This window comes from Ranitomeya variabilis, chromosome 8 (genome assembly GCF_051348905.1).
Source record: "Ranitomeya variabilis isolate aRanVar5 chromosome 8, aRanVar5.hap1, whole genome shotgun sequence".
Taxonomy (NCBI): domain Eukaryota; kingdom Metazoa; phylum Chordata; class Amphibia; order Anura; family Dendrobatidae; genus Ranitomeya; species Ranitomeya variabilis.
This window is the reverse complement of record NC_135239.1, coordinates 16995572-17022199: the sequence shown is the minus strand read 5'-3', so window position 1 is coordinate 17022199 and position 26628 is coordinate 16995572. Positions and strand designations below refer to the sequence as shown.

At 43.0% G+C, this 26628-nt stretch overlaps 1 protein-coding gene across 1 annotated transcript; it reads right to left on the bottom strand.

Moving 5' to 3' along the window:
• SLC35D1 (solute carrier family 35 member D1) lies at positions 1-25128 on the bottom strand. The gene is made up of 12 exons (XM_077276384.1): positions 24912-25128; positions 20286-20319; positions 20120-20206; positions 14670-14737; positions 13689-13760; positions 11746-11814; positions 11440-11542; positions 10389-10481; positions 9592-9659; positions 4340-4418; positions 4134-4216; positions 1-3180 (listed from the first exon to the last, which is right to left on the bottom strand). The coding sequence occupies exons 1-12, from the start codon at positions 25109-25111 to the stop codon at positions 3072-3074; spliced, it is 1065 nt and encodes a 354-aa protein (XP_077132499.1). The 5' UTR covers positions 25112-25128; the 3' UTR covers positions 1-3071.
• Between the last annotated feature and the right edge of the window lie 1500 nt (positions 25129-26628).

Genomic DNA, 26628 nt, shown 5'->3' with positions numbered 1-26628 from the left:
TTATATTTATAAATTCATGTTTAAAATCATTTGATTGTACAGATACAAATGGCAAAAAAATAAATCAAACAGTTGTACAGAAATAAGGCCTCGTACTCCATGATCATAAGAACTTGTACAGTCCAGACTGACAAAACAATGTACAAAGTAACAGACAAATGCGTCATAGAAATGCTCCTCTGGCAGTAACACTCAGAAGACTGCCCCCTGCAGGCTGGTTAGTAAACCATTGTACATGGATTATTTGCCTGCAGATAAGAGGCAGCCGTGCCATGAGCAAAACCACTGTGCGATCACTAGTTCTAGTGAAGACGGGCACAGCTCTCCGCGCCGGCGGCCAATATGACCCCTATATAAAAACGGTCAGAGAGGGAAATACTTCATTGATACAGCAGGGTGCGAGCACGCTCATAGAGCCACAGCTCCTGCAGAAACCTGACCGCTAGGCAGCAAGCACGGATTCTCAAAAGTTACACTCCATCTTATCATAATCAATAACTCCTAGAAGCCACAACTGCAGTTTTTTGGGGTCTAGTCTCATTTAAAAAAAAAAAAAAAAAAAAAAAGTATGGACAGCAGGAGGCAACTTCTAAAAATTCCATTATGGAATTATTTATTTATTTTTTTAAAGTCGTGACAAGTGGGTGTGGCCAACTATTAAGGATTAAGACCTTAAATGAGCTTGTGTACCGTTCTGAGTCAATCGCTGACAGAACAGCATCAACATAAATCTACAATGCAAGAGATGGTAATATCCCTTTGAGAATCCTGCCCAATGTTAGCAGCAAAAACTGGATTTTTCTTCATAGAAAAATAAGGGCCAATCCAAAGTGACCAAACTTTTGTTCCCCCAGCCCCAATATGTAAAAGGACATCATGACTTCACCCGCAGTGCTTCAGTATATGGACATCCTGTTTATTTTCTCTTTTTTTTTCCCCATTCTTAAATGCATGTATTTTTGTCTAAAAAAATTTTTGCATTTGCACAGTATGCCTGCTATAGTCTTTGTATTGCTCTGTCTATTGATGGCTGCAGTATGAGAATCTGTCGGTGAACTTGTTCTGACAGGAGAGTTTAACACTTATCTTCCTTCTTCCGAGCTCCTCTCAGCTGATTTTAGGCCGCACATTTTAGCTCAACTTTCAAGTGGTTGTAAATTAGCAAAGGCGCTCACAAGAAGAGAGATAAGGGCTATAAACGCTCCACTTATGAAGAGCTCCCTGACTACTACTCAGAAGGGTTGTCTTTAGACATGAGAGAACTGATCGTCCCATCACCATCCCATGGCCCCAGGACAGGACCCCTGAGAGCCACGTACTCCCTTCTTACATCCCTGATGCTTCTTCTGATTTGTGGACCCGGCGTTTCATCATCATTGTGGCGTCATGCACACATGGTCTTGCATCGGGATTACTGATCAGAAGAGAAGTCAAGGATGCCGGCAGGTAGGAAAGTCGCAGGGTTCCCATTGAGGGGCCATCGACCCAGGGTCCTGGCATCAACTGTCTCATCTTGTTAAAATTGCAACTAAAGATTATCAAAAGTTCTTGAAAAAAAAATATAAGTAACTTGAAATGTACTCCTTATTAAAAATGCCCTCTGTTCCAAAAAAAGGATCTTTAATTTTACTGTTTAACAGTCAGTACCTAGGTTATCAGCCACCTCTGCTGTCTATTAAAAGGTGGTCATATACTAGGTGAGGGGCATAGACTGCTCTGAATCTGGACAGATCACTGCCTCCGATGCTGTAGAGGCAAAGTTACCGCCGCCTGCAGCTGGAAGTCCGCACAGTTCGGATAAGCGGCCCCGCCATTGGGTGAACCCGTCACTCTTCAGGAGCGCAGGCAGCAGAGAGGCAGGGGAGCGGTGCGCTCCTGATCACCCCTTTAACTCATGCTGCAATAGATAGCGCAACCCAGCGGCTACAGAAGGTAAACGGTGCTACATTTTTAGACACCTGAACAAGATGTCCATATATGTTAAAGTATCTACGGTATTACATGCGGTTTACACTGCACCCAGAAAGAAATGTAAGTTTCCTCTGAATTAGAGGTCAACAAGTCAGGCATACTAGTGACCAGTCTCAGGGGTCTCAGCTAATGGGAACTCCTAAACCACGCACCCTCGGGACAGACAAGCTGCCATATCTTTACTAGCAGTTGGATTTTGGGGCGATTATAAGCAGACATGACATAATCCTCAATGTAATCCATACTAATGACACCCCCGGCCTGTGTATACATACATACACACACAAGTGCTGGCACTGGTGGGGGGAACATCAGCATTTCCATTTTACGGCGATTCCTTCCAAGTTGCCATCATCAGGTTGGTGCCGCCACTTAAATGTTCATCCTGGTTGGTTGAGAATTACACATAGTTCCCCAAATACAGCTCACATGCGACATAGGGCTAGAGGCTTTTTTTTTTTTTCCTTCTTCATTTGCCTGAACACCTTTTCTGAATATGCAGACAGAATTTGTCACTACGAGAGCCATCCATGTTGGCTGACTGGATAGCATGCCAAAACTTGCAGCTGCCCCCCTCAGAGGCATTTAAGGGGTGCAGATTTATCAGGGTATGTGATGATCCACAAGATCAATGAAATGAAAAAAATATATATTTGAAATGTATCATGAGGAATTTGCTACATTGTGTCAAACTTTGTCACATTAAAAAATAGAGAAGAGTCGTCTGCAACCGTTATAACAAACTGCACTTCAGTCTAGAACCTAAAAACATGGCTGCCCCTGGATCTGTCCCCGTACTCACGCCATAGTATGAAGATAAAAATGTGGCTGAGGCGTGGACAATGGCCAGTACAGTCCTTGGGGATAAAATATACTGATCGGTCGGTGTAAAAAAAAAAAAAAAAAAAAAAATACTGAATTTTTCAGATCGGAAATTAAATACTAGGTCTGGCTAAAAAAAATATTTCTATTTAAAATCTATAAAAAGGCATCATTTCAATTAGAACGATTGTGCAAATTAGCAATAGGTGTGTGCATGAGCTCACGTCTGACATGCGGAGCACGTGGCGCCCATGACGGAGGCAGAGCGGACTCGGCGCTCACACTGCGATCTTCCCCTTGTTCTCCAGTTTACTGATAGACTCCGACTGTTTGCTCATGTGTTCTTCTGTGAAGGTGATGTAGGAGTACACCAGACTGCCAGCAATACTGGAGAGGAGGGAAAATAATTAATAAACTGTTATCACCAGTGATAGTGGGTCACATACTATGTATACTAGCGCCCTCTAATATGCAGGGCGAGACAATATGGTATCCGGCAACACTGCGGTAAAAAAGTCGCTCATCTGGCACGAGGCGACTAACCCTACAGCACAAAAAATACAGAAGGCAGATATAGATAGATAGATAGATAGATAGATAGAGAGAGATAGAGATAGATAAGAGAGATAGATAGAGAGAGAGAGATAGATATATATATATAATTTTTTTAATATTAGATATCCTGCACCCCATACATAGAGATTAGATATCATGCATCGGCCCCTTTAAAGGGTTATTTTGAAGCTTGAAAGTTATTCCCATTCATGTGATAGGAGATAACTTCCCGACCACTGGGACCTCACAGCAGCCAATTTTTAATGGATCACTAGCCGATCATGCACACGGCCGCTCCATTCATCCACAATGGGACCGTCAGATGCTGAGCGCAGCGGTCGGCCGGTCCATAGCGCTCCCATAAGAATGAGTGTAGCAGCAACGCTCTGGTTCTCAGGATCAGGGGGTCCCAGCGACTGGTAACCCAGAAATCAGAGTATTATACTCCATCCTAGGGATAAAGGAGAACTTCCAAACTTAAGACTATGCAGGGAGGTCAGATTCCGATGGTAGGGAATTAGGGATTGTTTTAATGTTTTCAACTACAGTTGAACATTATTTTTTTTATTTTTTTTGCCTTATGCAGAAAACCATTTTCACTTAAAAAAAAAAAAAAAAAAAAAAATCGGAGCTTTATGTACAGCTCACTTGCACAGACTCCAGTGCTGAAAATTACTGCAGATGTCTCCAAGAACATTAGAAAATTAAATTAGCACAGGAAAGGAAAATAGTGAGGAAGAGATTCTGTACGTACAAATCACAGAACACTGCACTTGCTCCCGTACCTGATATTTAACCCCAAGAAGTTCGTCCACGAGAAGATGTAATCCCCACCGAAGAACATTCCAATGTAAGTGATCAGGATATTCTGGAAGAGAGAGAAAAATAAATAAATGGAGGAATTTAATTTCCAGGAAGCGTCTTATTACAGCAGGTGACACATAACTGGAACAGTTTATAAAGAACAGAAAGGAAAAATCTCAACACTTACTTTGATGCATCCTACTATTGTGGTGGTCAGGGCAGAATTGTAATGTGTGCACAAGACTGTGGAATACATCAGGATAAACCTGGAAATAAAACGAGAGTCAGCTGGGAAATCAACTAGGTAAAAGAATATAAATAAATGTAGTTGCAGTTGCCATGAGCAGCCAGCAGATGGGGCTATATGATATACATTATAAAGTGCACATTTTACAAGAAATCTGCTGTGTGTGAACAAACCAACAACTGCAAAGACACAAGCAAATCATGAAAAAGCGACTTTGTAGCCGCTTTCATTCCAAATGTGCATTGTACCTGTTCCTCTGTCGGGTGAAACTGACCATTTTCTTTTTCTTTTTTTCTAGTGTGAGAAACTCTCCGGGGGATTTTTTTTTATATGCTGGACTTCTGTTTGATCTTACAATATTTATTGCATCTGTTTTTTCTTTCTTCTCATCCTCATTAAATCTAATATATAAAGGTAGGTGTGTGTGTGTGTGTGTGTGTGTGTGTGTGTGTGTGTGTGTGTGTGTGTGTGTGTGTGTGTGTGTGTGTGTGTGTGTGTGTGTGTGTGTGTGTGTGTGTGTGTGTGTGTGTGTGTGTGTGTCCGGGATTGGCATCTGCACCGTCGCAGCTACAGCCACAAAATTTTGCACAGTCACACGTCTGGACCCCGAGAGCGTCATAAGCCATGTTGTGAGGCGAAATTTTAACCCCGCACGTTTCAATTCACCAAACAATTTTGCCCCTATCTACATAATGGGGAAAAAGTGAAAGGAAAAGTGTTGGAGGCAAATTTACAGCTGCCAGATGTGAACAAGGGGGACTTAAAGAATGACAGCGATGGCGCCAAAGAGTATATACCGTACAGTTGCTAAGGTGGGGCCCCAACATAGGATACCACACCACCACGGGAATATGAACACACACACAAAATGCGCCACACACTACCACGTGCTCGAACACATATACCACCCTCAGCGCACATTTCACCACACATACACCAACCTCGCCACATAAAAGTTGAAACAAAAAAAGTCACCGCTCGAAACTCGCCACATGCAAAACTCACCTCATGGAAAACTCGCCACTCGCAAAACTTGCACACACAGAAAAAATTGCCACATGCACAAAAGTTGCAACACATGCAAAAGTTGCCTCACACAAAACTTGCACATACTCAAAACGCACCACACATAAAACTCACCACGCGCAAAACTTGCTGCACACAACTTGCTACACTAACCTATCACATGCAACTCGACACACAAAAAGTTGCTACACGCATGTCTCCACACAAAACTCATCTCACAAAAGTTGCTACATGCATGTCGCCACACGCAACTCAACACACAACTTGATACATGAAACTCGCCCTAAAACACACAAGTCTGGTATTATCCTTCAAAAATAAAAATCTGATTAATAAGCAGACAAACTACAAGAGCAACAAATGTACCATATAGGAATCCGGCAGCTGTCAGTCACATGACCAGTCTATTATGTGTATGTGTGAGCTAATATATACTGCCAGGGGGTGGGCTTACTGTTGGCTGGGGATTTATCAGGCTGCCAATTTAGCTTACAAATACTGAGGTAAAAATACTGACCAAATAACATGTGAACGAGGTCTAATACAGGAGGAGATGACATACAGATATATACTATATACAGGGGAGATGACACACGTATATACTATATACAGGAGGAGATGACACACAGGTATATACTATATACAGGAGGAGATGACACAGGTATATACACTATATACAGGAGGAGAGGACACAGGCATATACTATATACAGGAGGAGATGACATGTATATACTATATACAGGAGGAGATGACATACAGGTATATACTATATACAGGGGAGAGGACACAGGTATATACACTATATACAGGAGGAGAGGACATACAGGTATATACTATATTCAGGAGGAGATAACATAGGTATATAGAGGAGGAGATGACATACAGCAGGTATATACTATATACAGGGAAGATGACATACAGGTATAATACTATATACTGGAGAGGACATACAGGTGTATACTATATATGGGAGGAGATGACATGTATATACTATATACAGGAGGAGATTACATACAGGTATATACTATATACAGGGGAGAGGACACAGGTATATACACTATATACAGGAGGAGAGGACATACAGGTATATACTATATACAGGAGGAGATAACATAGGTATATAGAGGAGGAGATGACATACAGCAGGTATATACTATATACAGGGAAGATGACATACAGGTATAATACTATATACTGGAGATTACACACAGGTATATACTATATATAGGAGGAGATGACATACAGATATATACTATATACAGGAGGAGAGGACACATAGGTATATACAATATACAGGAGGAGATGACATACAGGTATATACTATATACAGGAGATGACATACAGGTTTATACTATATATAAGGGAGATGACAAACATGTATATACTGAGGGGAAAATGAAAGGTGTGAGGTGAAAATGAAAAGGTGTGAGGTGAAAAGGTGAGTGCAAAATGAGAGGAGTGAGGGAAAATAGTGGAGTGATTGGAACATGACAGATGTGAGGTCGAAATGACAAGTGTTAGGGGGGAATGAGAGAAGTGAGGTGCTATAACTAACCACAGATACAGGTCCTTCTCAAAAAATTAGCATATAGTGTTAAATTTCATTATTTACCATAATGTAATGATTACAATAAAACTTTCATATATTATAGATTCATTATCCACCAACTGAAATTTGTCAGGTCTTTTATTGTTTTAATACTGATGATTTTGGCCTACAACTCCTGATAACCCAAAAAACCTGTCTCAATAAATTAGCATATCAAGAAAAGGTTCTCTAAACGACCTATTACCCTAATCTTCTGAATCAACTAATTAACTCTAAACACATGCAAAAGATACCTGAGGCTTTTAAAAACTCCCTGCCTGGTTCATTACTCAAAACCCCCATCATGGGTAAGACTAGCGACCTGACAGATGTCAAGAAGGCCATCATTGACACCCTCAAGCAAGAGGGTAAGACCCAGAAAGAAATTTCTCAACAAATAGGCTGTTCCCAGAGTGCTGTATCAAGGCACCTCAATGGTAAGTCTGTTGGAAGGAAACAATATGGCAGAAAACGCTGTACAACGAGAAGAGGTGACCGGACCCTGAGGAAGATTGTGGAGAAGGACCGATTCCAGACCTTGGGGAACCTGAGGAAGCAGTGGACTGAGTCTGGTGTGGAAACATCCAGAGCCACCGTGCACAGGCGTGTGCAGGAAATGGGCTACAGGTGCCGCATTCCCCAGGTAAAGCCACTTTTGAACCATAAACAGCGGCAGAAGCGCCTGACCTGGGCTACAGAGAAGCAGCACTGGACTGTTGCTAAGTGGTCCCAAGTACTTTTTTCTGATGAAAGCAAATTTTGCATGTCATTCGGAAATCAAGGTGCCAGAGTCTGGAGGAAGACTGGGGAGAAGGAAATGCCAAAATGCCTGAAGTCCAGTGTCAAGTACCCACAGTCAGTGATGGTGTGGGGTGCCATGTCAGCTGCTGGTGTTGGTCCACTGTGTTTCATCAAGGGCAGGGTCAATGCAGCTAGCTATCAGGAGATTTTGGAGCACTTCATGCTTCCATCGGCTGAAATGCTTTATGGAGATGAAGATTCCATTTTCCAGCACGACCTGGCACCTGCTCACAGTGCCAAAACCACTGGTAAATGGTTTACTGACCATGGTATTACTGTGCTCAATTGGCCAGCCAACTCTCCTGACCTGAACCCCATAGAGAATCTGTGGGATATTGTGAAGAGAAAGTTGAGAGACGCAAGACCCAACACTCTGGATGAGCTTAAGGCCGCTATTGAAGCATCCTGGGCCTCCATAACATCTCAGCAGTGTCACAGGCTGATTGCCTCCATGCCACGCCGCATTGAAGCAGTCATTTCTGCCAAAGGATTCCCAACCAAGTATTGAGTGCATAACTGAACATTATTATTTGATGGTTTTTTTGTTTGTTATTAAAAAACACTTTTATTTGATTGGACGGGTGAAATATGCTAATTTATTGAGACAGGTTTTTTGGGTTATCAGGAGTTGTATGCCAAAATCATCAGTATTAAAACAATAAAAGACCTGACAAATTTCAGTTGGTGGATAATGAATCTATAATATATGAAAGTTTAATTGTAATCATTACATTATGGTAAATAATGAAATTTAACACTATATGCTAATTTTTTGAGAAGGACCTGTATTTACTATGCCCAGGCAACGCCGGGCTCTTCACCTAGTTGTAAAATATTTAAAAGTCTTTGTGCTTCCATTTTTTTTGCTTGTTTTTTTTTTTAACAAGTCACCATTGACTTACATTGGCAAGTTTATTCTAGATCAAAAGTTGGACTTTTTTTTGCGGACAATTGGTTTTTGAAAGGGAACATTGATCAGAATGGGTCTGATCTATATAAAAAAAATAAAAAAAAAAAATAAAAAAACAAGAGCTAAGAGGACATGTACCAAAAGAAACCTAATGTATGAAAGAGCTCTTTGCAGGGGCATGCCCAAGATTAGACTGTAACCAGTGGGGACATCGGCAGACAATTATTATAGAATAGAAGACATATGACAAATATGTATCCATATAGGGGGCACACATCTACATTTACCAGTTTATTTTTGTTTCATCTTTACACCCAAAACAGTAAAACACAAGAAATACAATTCGATTTTCTCCAACATTGGTTCTTGTCGCATTTCCTTGAACGGCTTCATTGAAGGATTTGTCCAATAAATAATGGACTTACTTAGCAGGCGATCTATGATCAGTGATGACCCCATGATTGTGAAAAAGGGGTCCTAAAACGTCTCCTGTCAATAGAGCAATACTGAGCATGTGCAAACTCCGCTCCATTCACTGTCTACAGGAGTGGTAACACATTCTCGCTACCTCTCCATCACACAGAGGATTTCACCCCCTATTCTCAGGATCGGTAGTGACCTCAGCAGCCAGACCCTCAATGCCCATACAGTTATCCTCTAACCAGTGGATGGATATTTATGGGGCTATCCCTTTATGAAAAAAAATATATAAAAAATTCCAAAAACAGAAATCATTTAAACAAGTGGTTGGTTGTAATATTGGTGAATGTGAACCAAAATCTGATCTTATCGAGATTCATCCTGTCCTGGAAAACCCATTTCCATCACCCATCCCATACCTACATGATTATAGAGCCGCGGACTTACCCCATTACACAGGAGAGCGTAAACTGGAAGATAAAGGTGGGATCACTCCAGTCTTCATATTCCACGGCCTGCGGGAATAGACACAGATGTCAGTACAGGACTACAGGTCCTACATAGAAAAATAACCGGATGTGCCCGCCAGTGACCAGCGTCCGGACATGCCCCCCCCAATAAATCGCCTGCGGCACCTCTGCATCTGAGCAATGGTGGTCACCAGCCGTTTGCAGGGTTAGTCCAAAACTGTGATTATTAATACTCGGGCCACGACTTCCTAGAAATATTCCTGCACAGAGGTCCCAATATATTCTGAGCGCTACAGAACTACAAATAGAATATAGATCATTCTGTGACAGGAGGAGCGCTAATTACATTTGTGGCCGGTTTCATTCAGGAGCAGATTAGACGGCCGAGCGGAGCAGTTTGGGGGGTTTTCTCCCTCCAGACAGAAGACCTTTGTTCTGCAGCCTGTGCGTCCCCCGCTAGCAGCAGATACACAGCGACTGTGTACGGCGCAGACCCCGCACCCGCTGACCCTGACAAAGCCGACATTCTCCGGCTGCTACACTGAAACAAACAGGAGCTGGAGAGGAAATGTCAGAAGCAGGAGAGACATGATCTGTGTCCTGCCCACACTTATAATGGCCGCCGGGCAATAGGTTGGGAGACCCGATGACTTATAGGCAAATGCAGGGAAGATACAATTTATTATTTTCTCCTCCTGCACATCCCAATAGAGGAATGAGTAAACATTTCCTACAGATTGTAGTTAGGATCAAGGTTTATTGCCCCCATCTTACCATCTGGATGTCGCCAGTCATATATGCAATAGCCAGGGTTGGTGCAATCATGAATAATGCATTGTAGTACAGGAGACCGTACTTTCCAAGTTCCTGAAATGCCAAAAATATGACCATTAAAAAAAAAAAAAAAATCAAAATAAAATACTAGTTGCAAAACATTTCATTCCCAGAGGTATTAGCATGCAGATATACAGTCCGTAGGTTCTTATTCAGTTTTGGGGCGGTTGCTTACAAGAGTGAATGGGGCAACTGGAAGCCCCTAGAGAAAGGAGTCACACGCTGTATATCTGCAAATCTGCTGCGGAATCCGGACGGGTTACAAGCAGAATTTACAGCAGATTTTGTGCACTTTTCGCCCTTTTTGCTGCAAAAGGTGAAATCTGCACAAAAGAACTTACATGTTGCAGGAGAGGAGAAAAAAAAAAAAAAGTCTCTGCAACATGTGAATGCGATTAATCTAAAGAGTGACAGTTATTGATTTATGTATGATATTAAATATTTCAATAACTCATGAGAAGAAGAAACTTTGTAATATATCTTATCAGGGAAATCTGCTGCCTTTCTCCTTTTCGACTGATTTTCACTCAACTCACAAGTGAAATCTGCAGTCAATGAAAACAGATCTTCCCATTACTTAGACAGTAGTCGGTGCTTATAATATTCTATGGAGGAAGCTAGAGGCAGGCACAGATTCTGCTGCAGGTTCCATAGAACTCTATGAGCACCAACAGTCATCTCTCAGTAATGGGAAGGCCTGTGTTCACTGAAGACAACGTTTTCCTGTGAATTGAGAATTTAGAGATTTCTCTGACAAAATATATTTCAAGTTTCTGATTTTTCTTGTGTGCTATTGATTTATGGAAAAAAAAAAAAACACCAATACTCTTTCAAAGCATTTCAAAGGGTGCAAAAAAATAGGGGAAAAGGTTATGCTTTATAGTTATAAAAAAAGTGCCGAATATCACCCCTGAGCTGCTGCTGACGAGGACGATGTGGTGCGAGACTTCCACATTTATTTGCATTTCTTATATCACCGCCGACCACTCACCTTGGAATCTAACTTCTGTTTCACATATGCGCCATTGGCCGCCGTCAGGACGTCATTGATCAGGATAAATATGTATCCTTCAAGGTCAAACGCAAGATCAGAACTATATGGAAGGTGAAAAAAATAAATAAATTGTAAAAAATTATTCTTAATACATTAGTAAAGGCGATTGCAGATTGTCAGCAGCAGAAAAAAAAAAGGCTTAACAAAATTGGGAGAAATGTATTGGACTTGGCCATACATGCAGGGACCTTCGTTACATTTTCGTTTCTAAGAGTTATCTTACTGGTAATAAATAATAATAACCTGGCAGCGATGAAGGCTCCGATTATCATAGCGAATACTGTCATTTGAATACTGCGTGAAAACTTTTTCCTGTGGAAATAACCGAACAAAAGTTATAGGAATGTGAAAATAATACTTTAAATGATATTATAAAACTATTTGGCTGGCCGTAAAGTTATGAGACAGCGGAAAACGTTTCCGTTAAGATCTACATGAATAAATTCATCCTCAATGTATTATATCGGATCCATCATGACCTCTGATAATTTTCCCATGTCCACCACAAGAGGCGCTATTCTGTGCCAAAGTTTTAAACTTGAGCACCGAAGCGGAGAACCTAGGAGTTTGCTCTGCCGCATATGCAGGCGCTACTCATTGGTGTTGATAACGTAGAAGACGTCATCCGAGCCAATCGGCAGATTTGGGCCCATCGGATCGTTTGAAAACGTCATGAGACACATACAGACTTTTTTTTGTAGTGCTACCAGAATGAAATAGAAGACTTTAGGAAGAAACAGATTAAAATGCTTAAAAGGGTAATTAAATATTTGCCAATTTACTTTTTTTTTTTTTCACTTTTAATTGCAAGCAGATCAGTGTAGTCTGTGTTCTAAGACCCCCACCCATTGCTCAAAAACTTTCCCGAGAAGCGATAGTGATGGGGTTTCGGCATTCCTTTCTGTGAGCACGCTAAGGCCACGTTCACACGCTGCGGGTTCCTCTGCGGGTTAATCCCGCAGCGGAATTGAAAATCTGCAGGGCAAAACCGCTGTGGTTATCCCTGCAGATTTATCGCGGTTTGTTCCGCGGTTTCCGCTGCGGGATTACTGCTGTACTATTGATGCTGCATATGCAGCAATATGCAGCATCAATAGTAATGTAAAAAATAATAAAAATTGGCTATACTCACCCTCTGACGTCGCGATCTCCCCGGCGCTGCAAGCGGCTGTGCCGACAAGGACCTTCGTGACGTCACGGTCATGTGACCGCGGCGTCATCACGGTCATGTGACCGCGACGTCACCACAGGTCCTGTTCGGCACAGCAACTGAGACCGGACGCCGCGGGCAGCGCTGAGAGGTGAGTATAGCTTCATTTTTTATTTTGATTCTTTTTTTTACACTATTTTATGGTTCCCGGGGCCTGGAGGAGAGTCTCCTCTCCTCCACCCCGGGTACCACCCGCACATTATCCGCTTACTTCCCGCAACGTGGGCACAGCCCCATGCGGGAAGTAAGCGGTTCAATGCATTCCTATGGGTGCAGAATCGCAGCGATTCTGCACAAAGAAGTGACATGCTGCGGGTTGTAAACCGCTGCGTTTCTGCGCGGTTTTTCCCGCAGCATGTGCACTGCGGTTTGCGGTTTCCATAGGGTTTACATGTTAATGTAAACGCTATGGAAACTGCTGCGGACCCGCAGCATCAAAATCGCGGCGGTTCCGCGGTAAAAACCGCAGCGTGTGAACATGGCCTAAGGAATCGTGCGCTCCTTTCTACTGAGCAATTTCTATTTTTTTTAGCAATCGGTGTAAGGGAAAGAGGCACAGAAGCCATACGACAACGATCTGCTTGCAATTAAAGGGTCAAAAAAAAAGTAGTAAAAAGTTTTATAGAACTCTAGTTACTCTTTAACAACTTTTTTTGCCAATGGCTTGGAAAGGCAAAACCTGACGACAGGTTCCCTTTAATGGGGGTTGGCCAACACTTGGCCCCCACAATTCAGAGAATGGAGCGGATCTCTACACCCTCCAAGACCTAGATCTTAAGCGGTGCCTATATAAGTGTGGCCGAGCCATGGGTCGCACCGTTTTCCTCCTAGGCGCCGCACTGCGCCACTGAAGTGGCAAGTCCAGGATGGCGATCAGTGGTCATCTACAACCAAGTATCAGCCCCATTATACCTACACCTCCATCTCAGCTTCACTTCTCTGATTTTACACATCCCCTTTAATGACAGATACTCACTTGAGTAAGAATCCTTCCGCCATCATTGTAAACAAGATGGAAAAGCGCCGGAGAACAGTAAACATGGGGAGACTGCGAACAGAGAAGAAGACATATGGGAAGTATCAGGAAAGGGACCACAGCCGTATCTGTGCCAGAAAGCATTGAGTTTTACTTTTTTCCGTTATATAAAGGGATATTTGTTCATGATTATTTAAGGAAATACACAATTAGACAAAGTTTGCAACCGTTCAGGATCGAAGAAAAGCAGAGTGATCATAAGGGCTCAATGACAAATTAAACTGAAACGGCTGACGAAATTCTCTTGGACATTGATTGTATCCGCACATTCATTTACAATTTCCTGGAAAGTGTCTGATGCATCTGTTGTACACTAATTACAAACATGTGGCCATAAAGGAGCGCTGCTCCGCTACATAACTGGTACTGCACCAACTTTAATTGGAGAGCTAATCACCAAATGCCTAAATCAGATCCTAAACACCCAACTTGTCCCTCTCTCATATAAAAGTTAAATTTAAGGGTCTCCGGCTGCTCTGCCCCCTACAGATGACCAAAAACGGACAGACAGAAGCGCTCAGATCATCACTGGTCCCATTTCTTTCCGCTTGGCTAGCGCCATATAAACCTACTGAAAGTCTATAGAACAGATGGGAAATACGAAGGTCAATTTCCAAGAAAATAAAAATCCTGCAGCAGACGGATATTCCAATCCTCCCATCCACGCGGCTCCGACGGTCGTCCTTTATGGATTTTCCGTGTTCTAATCTGCAGGTAAAGTCGGCAGAATTTCTGTCTCTTGTGGACAAGACCCAAATAAATGGCAGTAAGCAAAATGAGAAAAGAATCCATATACAGCAGATTGAGGAATTGCGCCTTTTAATTAAAATTTCTCAGGTTTCTTGATGTGGTCACAATTTAAGCCTTAATAAATATTTTGGTGCCAGCAGCCCCACGTAAGGTGAGAAGTATCGCTCTTACTTTAGCGCCTTTGTGCTGAACAGTCCCGTGATTTGATTTCCAAAGTACAGGAGAGGTAGCGGAAAAGTCTGGAATAAAGAAAATAAATTAAAAAATTAGACGGATTATATAAAAGACGCATTGATAAGGCAACAAAATGAAGAAATAAAGAGGCTGTCCGCTACTCTGACAACCCCTCTCAATAGCCATGTCCCCCGTTTTAAAATAACAACACCTATATTCACCTCCATTGTCGGCACTGGCTCTCCCGGGGATTGCGTGACGTTATGTCATGTGATCCCTGCGGCCAATCAGCGCTGGCTTCACTCTCCTCTCCTATGGACATAACTTACATCCGAGGAAGTGAGGGGCAGCAGCCGAATGAGGGAGGAGAGTGAAGCAGTCACTGGATCACATGACAATGTCACACAATCCCCGGGAGAGCCAGTGCCAACACCACTGGAACGGCACCGGTAGGAGTATAAGTGTTATTATTTTACTGGGAGGAAACATAGGGATTCAGAAGGGGATGTCGGAGTAGTGGACAACCCCTTTAAGACAGTCTGACCCCTGACCGGCGACCTTTACCTCCTGCTTGTAATCACTTTTTAGTCAGGCTGATTTTGAAAGATATTAGATACATCGAGTCCTCTGTCCAGTGTTTTTGTTTATGTAAAGATCGTAAACAAATATCTAGCACCGAGGGATAAATGTCATATGCTGACTAGGATAGGGCAGAGCATTCGGATTGAATCAGAAAACGCAAGAGCGAAAAACACCAAACCTGAGGTCCTAATGGAGTCCAAAACGTGACCATGATGGCACAACAGGAGCGGGTGCCCACCCTACATAAGATAGATGGAATGTAGGAATACACATATGATTAAAAATGGCATAAACTGAACCACCAAGAAAAAAGGACACACAAGTTAAGGGAAAATCATTGTTACAAGGGAAAGGCTAATACAGCCAGAGTATAGGGTATACAGAGGAGGGCCCGAATCCTAAAGCATGAGACAGTAAAAGATTTAAATTCTTAGGATGAGTGTTACAATAAAAGTAAAAATACGTGTATATACCCGACGCGCGTTTCCAATATAATCCTTCATCGGGGTCTTGTATCTGAAACGCGCGTCGGGGTGTGCACCACACTTTGGATCTTGGGACTATCCTGGTAATATACCATTTACTTATTGATTGTCATTTGACCTTCTACCTCTTTAACTTGGAACCAACACTGTTCACTGATGTGTGCCATCTAATTAGCATCAGCTGTCTATGTACATAGCTCCCTTTTCACTGCCTGCTATAATCATACATAGAAAGAACGTTCTTTCTTAATTGCCCTCGCACCTGTTTTATATGGCAGTGATCTTACAATGTGCACGTATTTTTATTGCATCACTCAGGACTCATCCTAAGATACTTAACATCTTTTATGGTCTCATGCTTTAGGATTCGAGGCCATTGTGCACCCTATACTCCGGCTAGATTAGCCTTTCCCTTGTAACAATGATTTTTCCTTTACTTCTGCATCCTTTTTTCTTGATGGTTCAGTTTATGCCATTTTTAATCATTTGTTTATTCATACATTCTATCTTATGTAGGGTGGGCACCCGCTTCTGTTGTGCCATCATGTTACCAATTAGAGTATTTAATAATAAAGAATTTTCTCATTTTGGACCTCAATTATGACCTTGTGTTTGGCGATTTTCTCTCGAGTTATCTAATTTTGAAAGATGCAGATTTAAAGGCGCAGTACACCTAAACTTAATAAATCACAATACTACAGCAGCTGATGTCAGTCTCAGTATGGAGATCATGGAAGCAAGGAGAATTTTCTGAAATTTATTTCATTGAAGAAAACGGTAAACCACTCACCTGCCAAAAAAACCCAAACCTGATAACTGGGAGCATTCGGCTCCATAGAAAGTGGAAATGTGACGACTCCAGCAACCCCATACAGAACAGACATATAAACTTTGCTAAAAAGTGATGCAGATTTGTCCGACAGCTCCTTGGTCTGCGGTCAGGGAGACCTGGAGGGAAAGGGGTCAACTGTGTGGTGGAGCTGATGGACAATCTGATGCACTGATCCCCATCCCCAGGTGATACTGTACTCCCAACATTTCCAAGACATCCTGCTGGGAGTTACATAGTAACATAGTTAGTAAGGCCGAAAAAAGACATTTGTCCATCCAGTTCAGCCTATATTCCATCATAATAAATCCCCAGATCTACGTCCTTCTACAGAACCTAATAATTGTATGATACAATATTGTTCTGCTCCAGGAAGACATCCAGGCCTCTCTTGAACCCCTCGACTGAGTTCGCCATCACCACCTCCTCAGGCAAGCAATTCCAGATTCTCACTGCCCTAACAGTAAAGAATCCTCTTCTATGTTGGTGGAAAAACCTTCTCTCCTCCAGACGCAAAGAATGCCCCCTTGTGCCCGTCACCTTCCTTGGTATAAACAGATCCTCAGCGAGATATTTGTATTGTCCCCTTATATACTTATACATGGTTATTAGATCGCCCCTCAGTCGTCTTTTTTCTAGACTAAATAATCCTAATTTCGCTAATCTATCTGGGTATTGTAGTTCTCCCATCCCCTTTATTAACTTTGTTGCCCTCCTTTGTACTCTCTCTAGTTCCATTATATCCTTCCTGAGCACCAGTGCCCAAAACTGGACACAGTACTCCATGTGCGGTCTAACTAGGGATTTGTACAGAGGCAGTATAATGCTCTCATCATGTGTATCCAGACCTCTTTTAATGCACCCCATGATCCTGTTTGCCTTGGCAGCTGCTGCCTGGCACTGGCTGCTCCAGGTAAGTTTATCATTAACTAGGATCCCCAAGTCCTTCTCCCTGTCAGATTTACCCAGTGGTTTCCCGTTCAGTGTGTAATGGTGATATTGATTCCTTCTTCCCATGTGTATAACCTTACATTTATCATTGTTAAACCTCATCTGCCACCTTTCAGCCCAAGTTTCCAACTTATCCAGATCCATCTGTAGCAGAATACTATCTTCTCTTGTATTAACTGCTTTACATAGTTTTGTATCATCTGCAAATATCAATATTTTACTGTGTAAACCTTCTACCAGATCATTAATGAATATGTTGAAGAGAACAGGTCCCAATACCGACCCCTGCGGTACCCCACTGGTCACAGCAACCCAGTTAGAGACTATACCATTTATAACCACCCTCTGCTTTCTATCACTAAGCCAGTTACTAACCCATTTACACACATTTTCCCCCAGACCAAGCATTCTCATTTTGTGTACCAACCTCTTGTGCGGCACGGTATCAAACGCTTTGGAAAAATCGAGATATACCACGTCCAATGACTCACCGTGGTCCAGCCTATGGCTTACCTCTTCATAAAAACTGATTAGATTGGTTTGACAGGAGCGATTTCTCATAAACCCATGCTGATATGGAGTTAAACAGTTATTCTCATTGAGATAATCCAGAATAACATCCTTCAGAAACCCTTCAAATATTTTACCAACAGTAGAGGTTAGACTCACTGGCCTATAATTTCCAGGTTCACTTTTAGAGCCCTTTTTGAATATTGGCACCACATTTGCTATGCGCCAGTCCTGCGGAACAGACCCCGTCGCTATAGAGTCCCTAAAAATAAGAAATAATGGTTTATCTATTACATTACTTAGTTCTCTTAGTACTCGTGGGTGTATGCCATCCGGACCCGGAGATTTATCTATTTTAATCTTATTTAGCCGGTTTCGCACCTCTTCTTGGGTTAGATTGGTGACCCTTAATATAGGGTTTTCATTGTTTCTTGGGATTTCACCTAGCATTTCATTTTCCACCGTTGTTTTCACCACAATTGACGTTCAGAAACCATCAACTTAATCAGCAATGGAATAATAACAATGCTCAAAATAAAAGTATCCTAATAAATGCAAGGGGCGGTGAAGGTGGGGGGTGATATCTCTATTGTGACCTCTTTTGCATGCAGAACAGCCATTGTTGTGCTCTGCAGGGGGCGCTGTACATCAGCCATCTACAAGCCCCCCATGCCCTCTGCAGACAATGGGCTCCCTGTAGCTATGTACATATGGGTGAGAGCCTCACTACAAGGGCAAGACCTGAATTTATCACATTCCACAGCCAATAGAGGGAGGTCCCTACCAGTCTACAAGGCAGAGTGTCCCCTCCAGAAAGCGTAACCCCCCAAAAATCATGCACGACAGAGCGCACGTTCAGGATGGCACCATTATAGTCTATGGCCCCGTCGGAGAATACGCACAAATCCCATTTTGCTGGAGGCTGAACGCAAGACTAAAGAGCAGATACCTGAATGTGAACGCGCCCTTACACAGGTGCTATAACATATCAAGCGGAGTTACCCTAAAGGAGCAAGTGATCCCCAAGGACCCCGACTTGTTGGGAAAGCCTTTTCTTACACAGTGGACTTCATGATAAAGTGTTAAAAGGGGTTTTCTAATATCAGAAAAAAATCTTCTCCCCAGATTCAGGTTGCATAAGAAATAAAAAATCTCTCTTCATCCTCCCCAGGTCCAGTAGTCTGGTGGTTGTTTTAGTCTGTATGTCGGCAGCGCTGCAGTCAGTGAGCTTAGCTGCTTGTGCTGTCCACAGGGGCAGAGATGCTGAGCTCACTGATTGTCTGCAGCACTGTTGAGTAGACGACCACGCTGCAGACAATAAGACACCGGCAGCAGTGACGGAGACTGAGTGCTGGACCTGGGGAGGGTGAACAAAGTTTTTATTAAGATGGCACAAGATATTTGCTGGCAGGTCAAACCAATCATGATGGCATCTTCTGACATTACAGGGTCTACGGCCCGCCATACCTGGCTGGATACAATGCTATAATGGAGAGAGACAGCGCCCAAGTCGTAGACGGCAGCCGAGCGTGCAGACCGCGACCTTAATAGAAAGAAGTGGTGTCTGCAGTGAGCAAACTTTCCATTAAATAAAGATACAGGGATTTCCTATCGCCAGATGTCGCCTTAGGAAAAATCCTAATTGCTTCACTATGTCGTACATATGGACAGGATCTGAGATGTGGCACAATGTAGACGATGTCCCAAATGTACCCCACCCCCGCCCTGCGGAGCCCGGAGGCTGGACAGAGATTAGGATAACAGGGCACCTCTGTGATCATGGCCAAACCCAATGTTTATCTGCATTTACTGTGAAGATTAATGCCTCTATTGTTCTCTGTTATCATCCATCTCATGCAAAGGAAAACCAACTATGGTGCAGAACATTCCGTTGCTTTATGTCATCCCCCTCCAGTGCCAAGATCTTATTTTATGTCCATGTAAATCTGATATCAGCTGGTCGGCTTATTATAAGATGCAGAACCTTACATTCAGCAGTTGCTTAAAAAGTTGCATAAGTCGGATCATTGCAAAATAAAAAGTTGTGCAGTGTTCAGAGCAGGGGTGTAATAGTTATCAGCCCAGTTTACCTTTCGTGGTATGTGCCTGTCGATATCTGGAAAATGCACCACCCTCAGAGCCTTTCCCACCCAGAGCACGATCACCGTCGCCAGCATCTGCGGGAACAAGAACGCTCAGTGTTAGCACCGCGGCGTCACAGCGAGGAGGATGCACAACCGAAGGCTTCTTACTGACCTGGCCAAGTCCAACACATAGTGAGGAGGGAAACCTGCAAGACAGAACAGAGCGCCATTATTCCCTGCCGCGATCACCCGGCACAGCGCGGTGCAGCTACATCACATCTGCTGTAACATGAGTGTGCAAGTCTGGGGGTCAGGAACGTGCTGGGATCAGATGCTATTTGAGGTAATAGAAATCCTGGAGACGTCCTCTTTGTAACAAGAAGGGAAAAATACTGCTCATCTGGAACATTGGAGGACCAGTCACCAGGTCAGAATGTGGAGTTTTTGCTCATTTATTCCCGCAGCTTCCCAGAGTTTTTTTTTTCCTTCTTTTAAATCCGCCATACAGTTAGAGAGATCAGGATTTAATTTTCTTTTTTTTTTTTTTTTTAATTAAGTGCTACTTTTTATAGTCTATCAGGAGTGCATGACTCACAGGATCCTCAGGGGCGTGTCTTGAGGCTGCTCTGCATATTTACCCTGTGATTCACACCCGCTTGGAAAGACCATAAAAATCAGCACTGAATAAAAAGGCCCTCATCTCTGGAACCGTATGGCGGATTTACAAAAAATATAAATAAATGTAATACTTAAGGGAATGGCAGGAATTAGTGATGAGCGAGTATACTCGTTGCTCTGGTTTTCCCGGAGCACGCTCGGGGTGGTCTCCGAGTATGTGTTAGTTCTAGGAGATTTAGTTTTAGGCACAGCAGCTGCATGACTGTTAGCTTGATTACATGTGGGCATTCCCTAGCAACCAGGTAACCCCCACATGTACTCAGGCTGGCTAGTAGCTGTAAATCATTCAGCTGGTCAACAAAAACTAAATCTCTGAGCACTAAAATACTCAGGAGACCACCTGAGCGTGCTTGGGAAAACCTGAGCAACGAGTATACGCGCTCATCACTAGCAGGAATAATAACTTCTGACCTGGTGACTAATCATCTTTACATTCAGAATGACAAATATCTACACAAACAATGAAGTCACTGGACAAGGTCTTCAAATCAAGGAACATTTCACTGGCGATGAAGACTCTGGTTGTACACAATCTGATCTTTGGTAACGTATGAATGCGAAACGTGGACAAAGAAACGAGACAGCAGAATCGGCACCATCAAAATGTGCTGGAGAAGGAGGTTATCAATACCAAGGATGGCAAGAAGATCAAACAAATCAACCCAGAGATGACATTCGAAGAGAGAATCACCACGCTAGGACTTGTCTACTGTGGACACATCATACAAAGAGAGCAATCACTGGAGAAGGACATCATGGCCGGAGGAATAGAAGGAACAAGGTGAAGAGGAAGACCAGCAACCCGATGGCTGGATACAGTCAAGATAACGGTGGAGAAGACCCTGGTGGACCCATCTAGGCTTACCTACTGATACAAAACAGTGATGACACCAGTACTGTTTTTTTGGTATTATACGGACGGAGCGTGAAGGGGGCCTAAAGCGTCTGCTCCACAATCATCATCTCGGAGGCTAAACTGAGCTCCGGAATAAGGTTTCTGAGGCAAAGGAAGCCATCGCGGCCTCATATAAAGCCAATAGGTGAGCTCCCATCAGTAACTTTATTTTTGGAGCAGTTTGGTGTAAGGGTTGGTAGAATTCTTGTCCAGCATCTCCGAGCAGCTGCAGCGTGGAGTCTCGTGGTGTTCTAGGAAACTCCTCATCGGGGATCACTGGTCTCTCACATTGGTCAGTGTTGGACTACAGGCCTCAATTCATCATTTGCAGTTTGTTTTGTTGTTTTGTAAGTTCTCTCTGTTTTGTATTATTCGCTACAGATTTTTGCACCAACAATGTGGGCAGAACTAACAGTTTATGAAGGTTGTAGTTATGTCAGAATGACTCTGGAATCTGGGGGCTACAAGACTAGGCTCCGGAATGTTACAATGTTGCAGTGAATAAGCCTTGTATACAGCAAGCTCAGGCACGAGGAAATACATTGTCCCTTAGTCAAAAACCGCCATTATCTCTAGTGAAATAAGTCAAAAGTAGAAGTCATCGCTTCCCAAAAATCTGGAGCCAATCGCAGTGGGTCATCACCTGCGGGGAAGCAGCACCCCAATATGAGAACGTTCCTGAATCCGTGTCTGCATTCAACCACTTTATTTAGGCGGCAGTCGCCTGCACCAATCATCTGTTGCTAGCGGTTGTGTTCTTTCCATGTAGATAATGTTGTTTGATCAGATTCCTGCAAACTTATATTATTGCAATTCTATCCCCAACAGCAGCGAACATTTGTGTGAGGGAAGGTGCACACTGTCAGTAATCGGCAGCGCTTTGGACGCAGCACATATCCGCTCCATCCAAAACGCTGCCGGCTTTTGAACGCAGGTGAATCCGCATGTATTCATTGAACTGTGCGGAATCACCGCACCCAATACATTCTATGGGCAGATTTATCTTGCGAAGACTTGTATCTCCGTAAGATAAACTGGCATGTTGCTGTCTGGAAAGACGCGCCGCATGTCTGTCTCCGCGGGTGATCCGCAGGCGTCTGTGCACGCATGGTGGGCATGGGATTTCTTGAAATCTTATCCACTATGCTGTAACATCTGGACGCTGATGTCCAACTTCCAACCCGCAGCGTTTACTGGCCGTGGGAATGTACCCCAAAGATGAAAGTTATGTGACTACTAGAACAAGACCAAATGTACTAAACCTCGCACTTATGTAGTAAACGTTACAATGTGTTCATAACAAAACCCCAGGAAAACTGCAAGCAGCGGTCATCCTGCAATAATATTCCCAGATCCTGGAAGCGGAACAGACTAAGACCACATGGACAATGATACACATGAGACCTCTGATCCGGAGGACATGACTGATCTGACGCAAGGTAACAAACCCACAGCACCAATAACTGCAGTTTATTGCATTCCTGCTAAATTCCTAGAAGTACAAGTCATCTCGTAATTGCAAAGTGGCAGCCATCACTGATAGCACCGCAGAGCGCCCCCTTCCTGCAGACATCCAGAACTAAACAACGTGATGCTCCAGTCTACACTATTATTACTAGCCACATAAATGCTGAACCGAGCCATCACACGGACTACCGCTCCTATCATCCTTCAACAGAAGCACATAAAAGAATAAAAAAAAAAAAAAAATAAAAAAAAAATAAAAAAAAAATAAAAAAAAAAAGTCTCAGGAACCTAAAGTAAAACCCTAACCAGGATTTGGGAGTTATTTCAATAGCAGCTTATTCGGCATTTAATAAAAATCACTCATTAAAACAAGCTCTTATTACACTTCTGCACATCAGGACCGGCCATGGTCCCAGAATTCGCTTGGGTCCCAGTCCTCAAAGTGACTGTCGGAAGCAACCTTTTTTTTCGCATCCAACATTCACAAGTCTCGCACAAAATTTGTGTGATACTTTATTTTATGTACATCACAGGGTTAAAAGTGTTAGCCTCGGGGTATTTAAAGCCTCTAGGATGATCCTAAGTATAGCAGGGAAGCACGGAGTTAATCCAAGGTCCTCAATACAGAAAATAGTAACAGAGACACATTGTAACGTGTCAAATATAAACATGCAACAATAAATACAGTGTTACAGCATCAGCCAGATATTACATGGTTATATCACTCCTGAACATTATACCAGCACATTATTATACCACTCCTGTAGATTATACCCCAGGATACAGATACAGTACTAGATGCATTCTATTGCTAAATCACTCCTATAAATTATATTGCAGGATGCAGAGCCAGATGCATATGGTTATACCACTCCTGCACATTATACTGCAGAATACAGATACAGAACCACTTACAAGTACATTATACCCTAGAATACAGATACAGCACCAGTCACATTATTATACCCCAAGATAAAGATATAGCACTAGATGCATTGTATGGTTATATCACTCCTGTGCATTATACTGCAGGATACAGATACAGGTCACAGTATTATACCAACCTTGCAGATTATAGTCCAGGATACAGATACAGCACTAGCTTTATTATTATTATTATTATTATTATACCACTCCTGTACATTATACTGGAGGATACAGTACAGGATGCATAATGTTATGCCACACCTGTACATTATATCCCAGGATAGAGATACAACTCCAGATGCATTATATGGTTAGATTACATCTGTTCCAGGACACAGATACAGCACCAGTCACAGGTATTATAACACTCCTATACATTATACTGCAGGATACAGACACAGTACCAGAATCAATATATATATATATCTATCTATCACTACTGTATATTATACTGCAGGATTCAGATACAGTATTAGTTTATGTGGTTCTATTACACTTCTGTACACTATACTGAAAGACACAGATACAGAACCCAAAGAATTTTATGGCTCTATCAGTCCTGTACAGTACACTGCAGGATAGTTACAGTATTACATTATGTGCTTCTACTACACCCCTGTACATGATACATTACAGAAGTATTATATGGCTGTATTATCGGTCCAGTACATTATACCCCAGGCTAGCTACAGGAGTTGTATTATATCCTGCAGGCTACAATGTATCAGACACTCGGCTCATTGATTGCACTCAGTCCCGGCGGCAGCTTCCTCCTCCTCCTCCTCCTCCCTCCGCCCAGCACAGCGGACTCTGGCCCCGGACCCTCCATACCTGCGGCCGCTCAGCACATTCTTATTTACCACGACGATCAGGAAGGAGCTGAAGCCGTAGAAGGCGGCCGTCAGCAGCTTTGTAAACACGGTCATCGTTTCGGCCGCCATCCCCAGACCTTCCTCATCCCTGTGTGTGGGGGGCCCCGGGGAGGCAGCTCCTTTAACCCGAGCATGCTGACGTCTGCTTACTTCCGCCATGGTTCAGAAGTGGGCGTGACTTATAGCAAGGAACCAATAGTCTGTAGCGGATGAGGCGGAGATGGGCGGGGTTAGAACGCTGGACGTCCAAACTAGTGAAAAAGGTAAGACGAGATGGGCGGGGCAGAACAGGGGGCGGTGGAGAAATGGGAGTGTCCTGATTTGAATATGGGCGGGGTGAATAGGGTCAGACCAAGATGTGGGCGGGGTTGTATTAAAATGTAGGCGTGGCGAGTAGTAGGCTCCTCCCCGGTTTGGAGAATTACTGCCAGCATGTTACCAGGAGCAATGAGGTCCTGTAGCACGTGACTGCGGTGGAACTACAAGTCCCAGCCTGTCCAGAAATTCCTGACTATTGTAGCTTTTTTTTTAATAGCTAATGTGTAACCTGCAATTATTATATTTTTTGCATTTTAATCTATTCCTGCTCTTCATAGAGCCGTAACTTTTTCTCAGTTTACATTGAACGACGCCATTCATCTTATCATAAAATGTTCTGAATAAACAGAAAAAGATTCCAAGTGCAAAAAGCGCGATTCCACCATTTGTTTTTTCGGCGCTCTGGATTTATTTTTCGATCAATGGTTTTTTTTACGTGGCGAATTGTAGTTTGTACTGGAACCATTTTGGGTACATGAGATTTTTGCAAAGGAGCAGCGACTAAACACAAAAACCGCATTATTGATGTCAGACCCTTCCAGTGCGGATATATAGCATTTCTGCCCAGAAAAAAAGCTGCGGAAAAGCGAAAAAATCCGCCACGTGTGCACATAGCCTCAGTGATAAATTTGTATCTTGTCCTGCGGATGGTGATAAATGCTGAACAAAGGACACAATAAGGAGCCTTCAGGGTAGATAACAGCAGGATTGCCAGTGATAGGTAATGGCTCCGCTAGTGCTGCCTGTTATCAGCCCCATCATCAAAGCTCCAGGCTAGATGAGCTCTTCATCCACAGAGGCCCCTAAGGCCCCTACATTTCATTTCCGCAGATAAGAGTGGTCTATTGTTCCCTGTTATCAGCCAGTTCAGTCTGGACAATAGCCGGCTGCAGTTGTCCCATTGGATTATTGTCTGATGTCTTTATGGCTCCATGATCCTACTGACTGCAGCTCACAGATCTTCAGGGCAAACATCGTCCACATCCTGACCATTGGGCTCGTGTATAAGGGCCACGTTGTAGGAGTGCACGATATGGCGGCTGGGCTTCACACGCTTTTATTGTGGCTTGCTCCATCAAATGCCGTCCTAGCGCCTGTGCACACGTTGCAGATTTGTCTCGCTTTTTTTTTCCTTCAGAGATTTGTCACAAAACCCGAAGGGTCTCCTGAGTGAATACGATTCCTGAAGTTTTGCGCACACTTTGCTTGTTTTTCACTTGCAGATTTATATCTCCAGCTTGTGAATTCTGTAAGCGTTTTTGCTGCAGATTTCACCCAGACTATATAACAGGTGACAAATCTGCACCAAAAATCGCATGTAAAACAAAAATGCATCAAAACCATTCCTATTTTACACA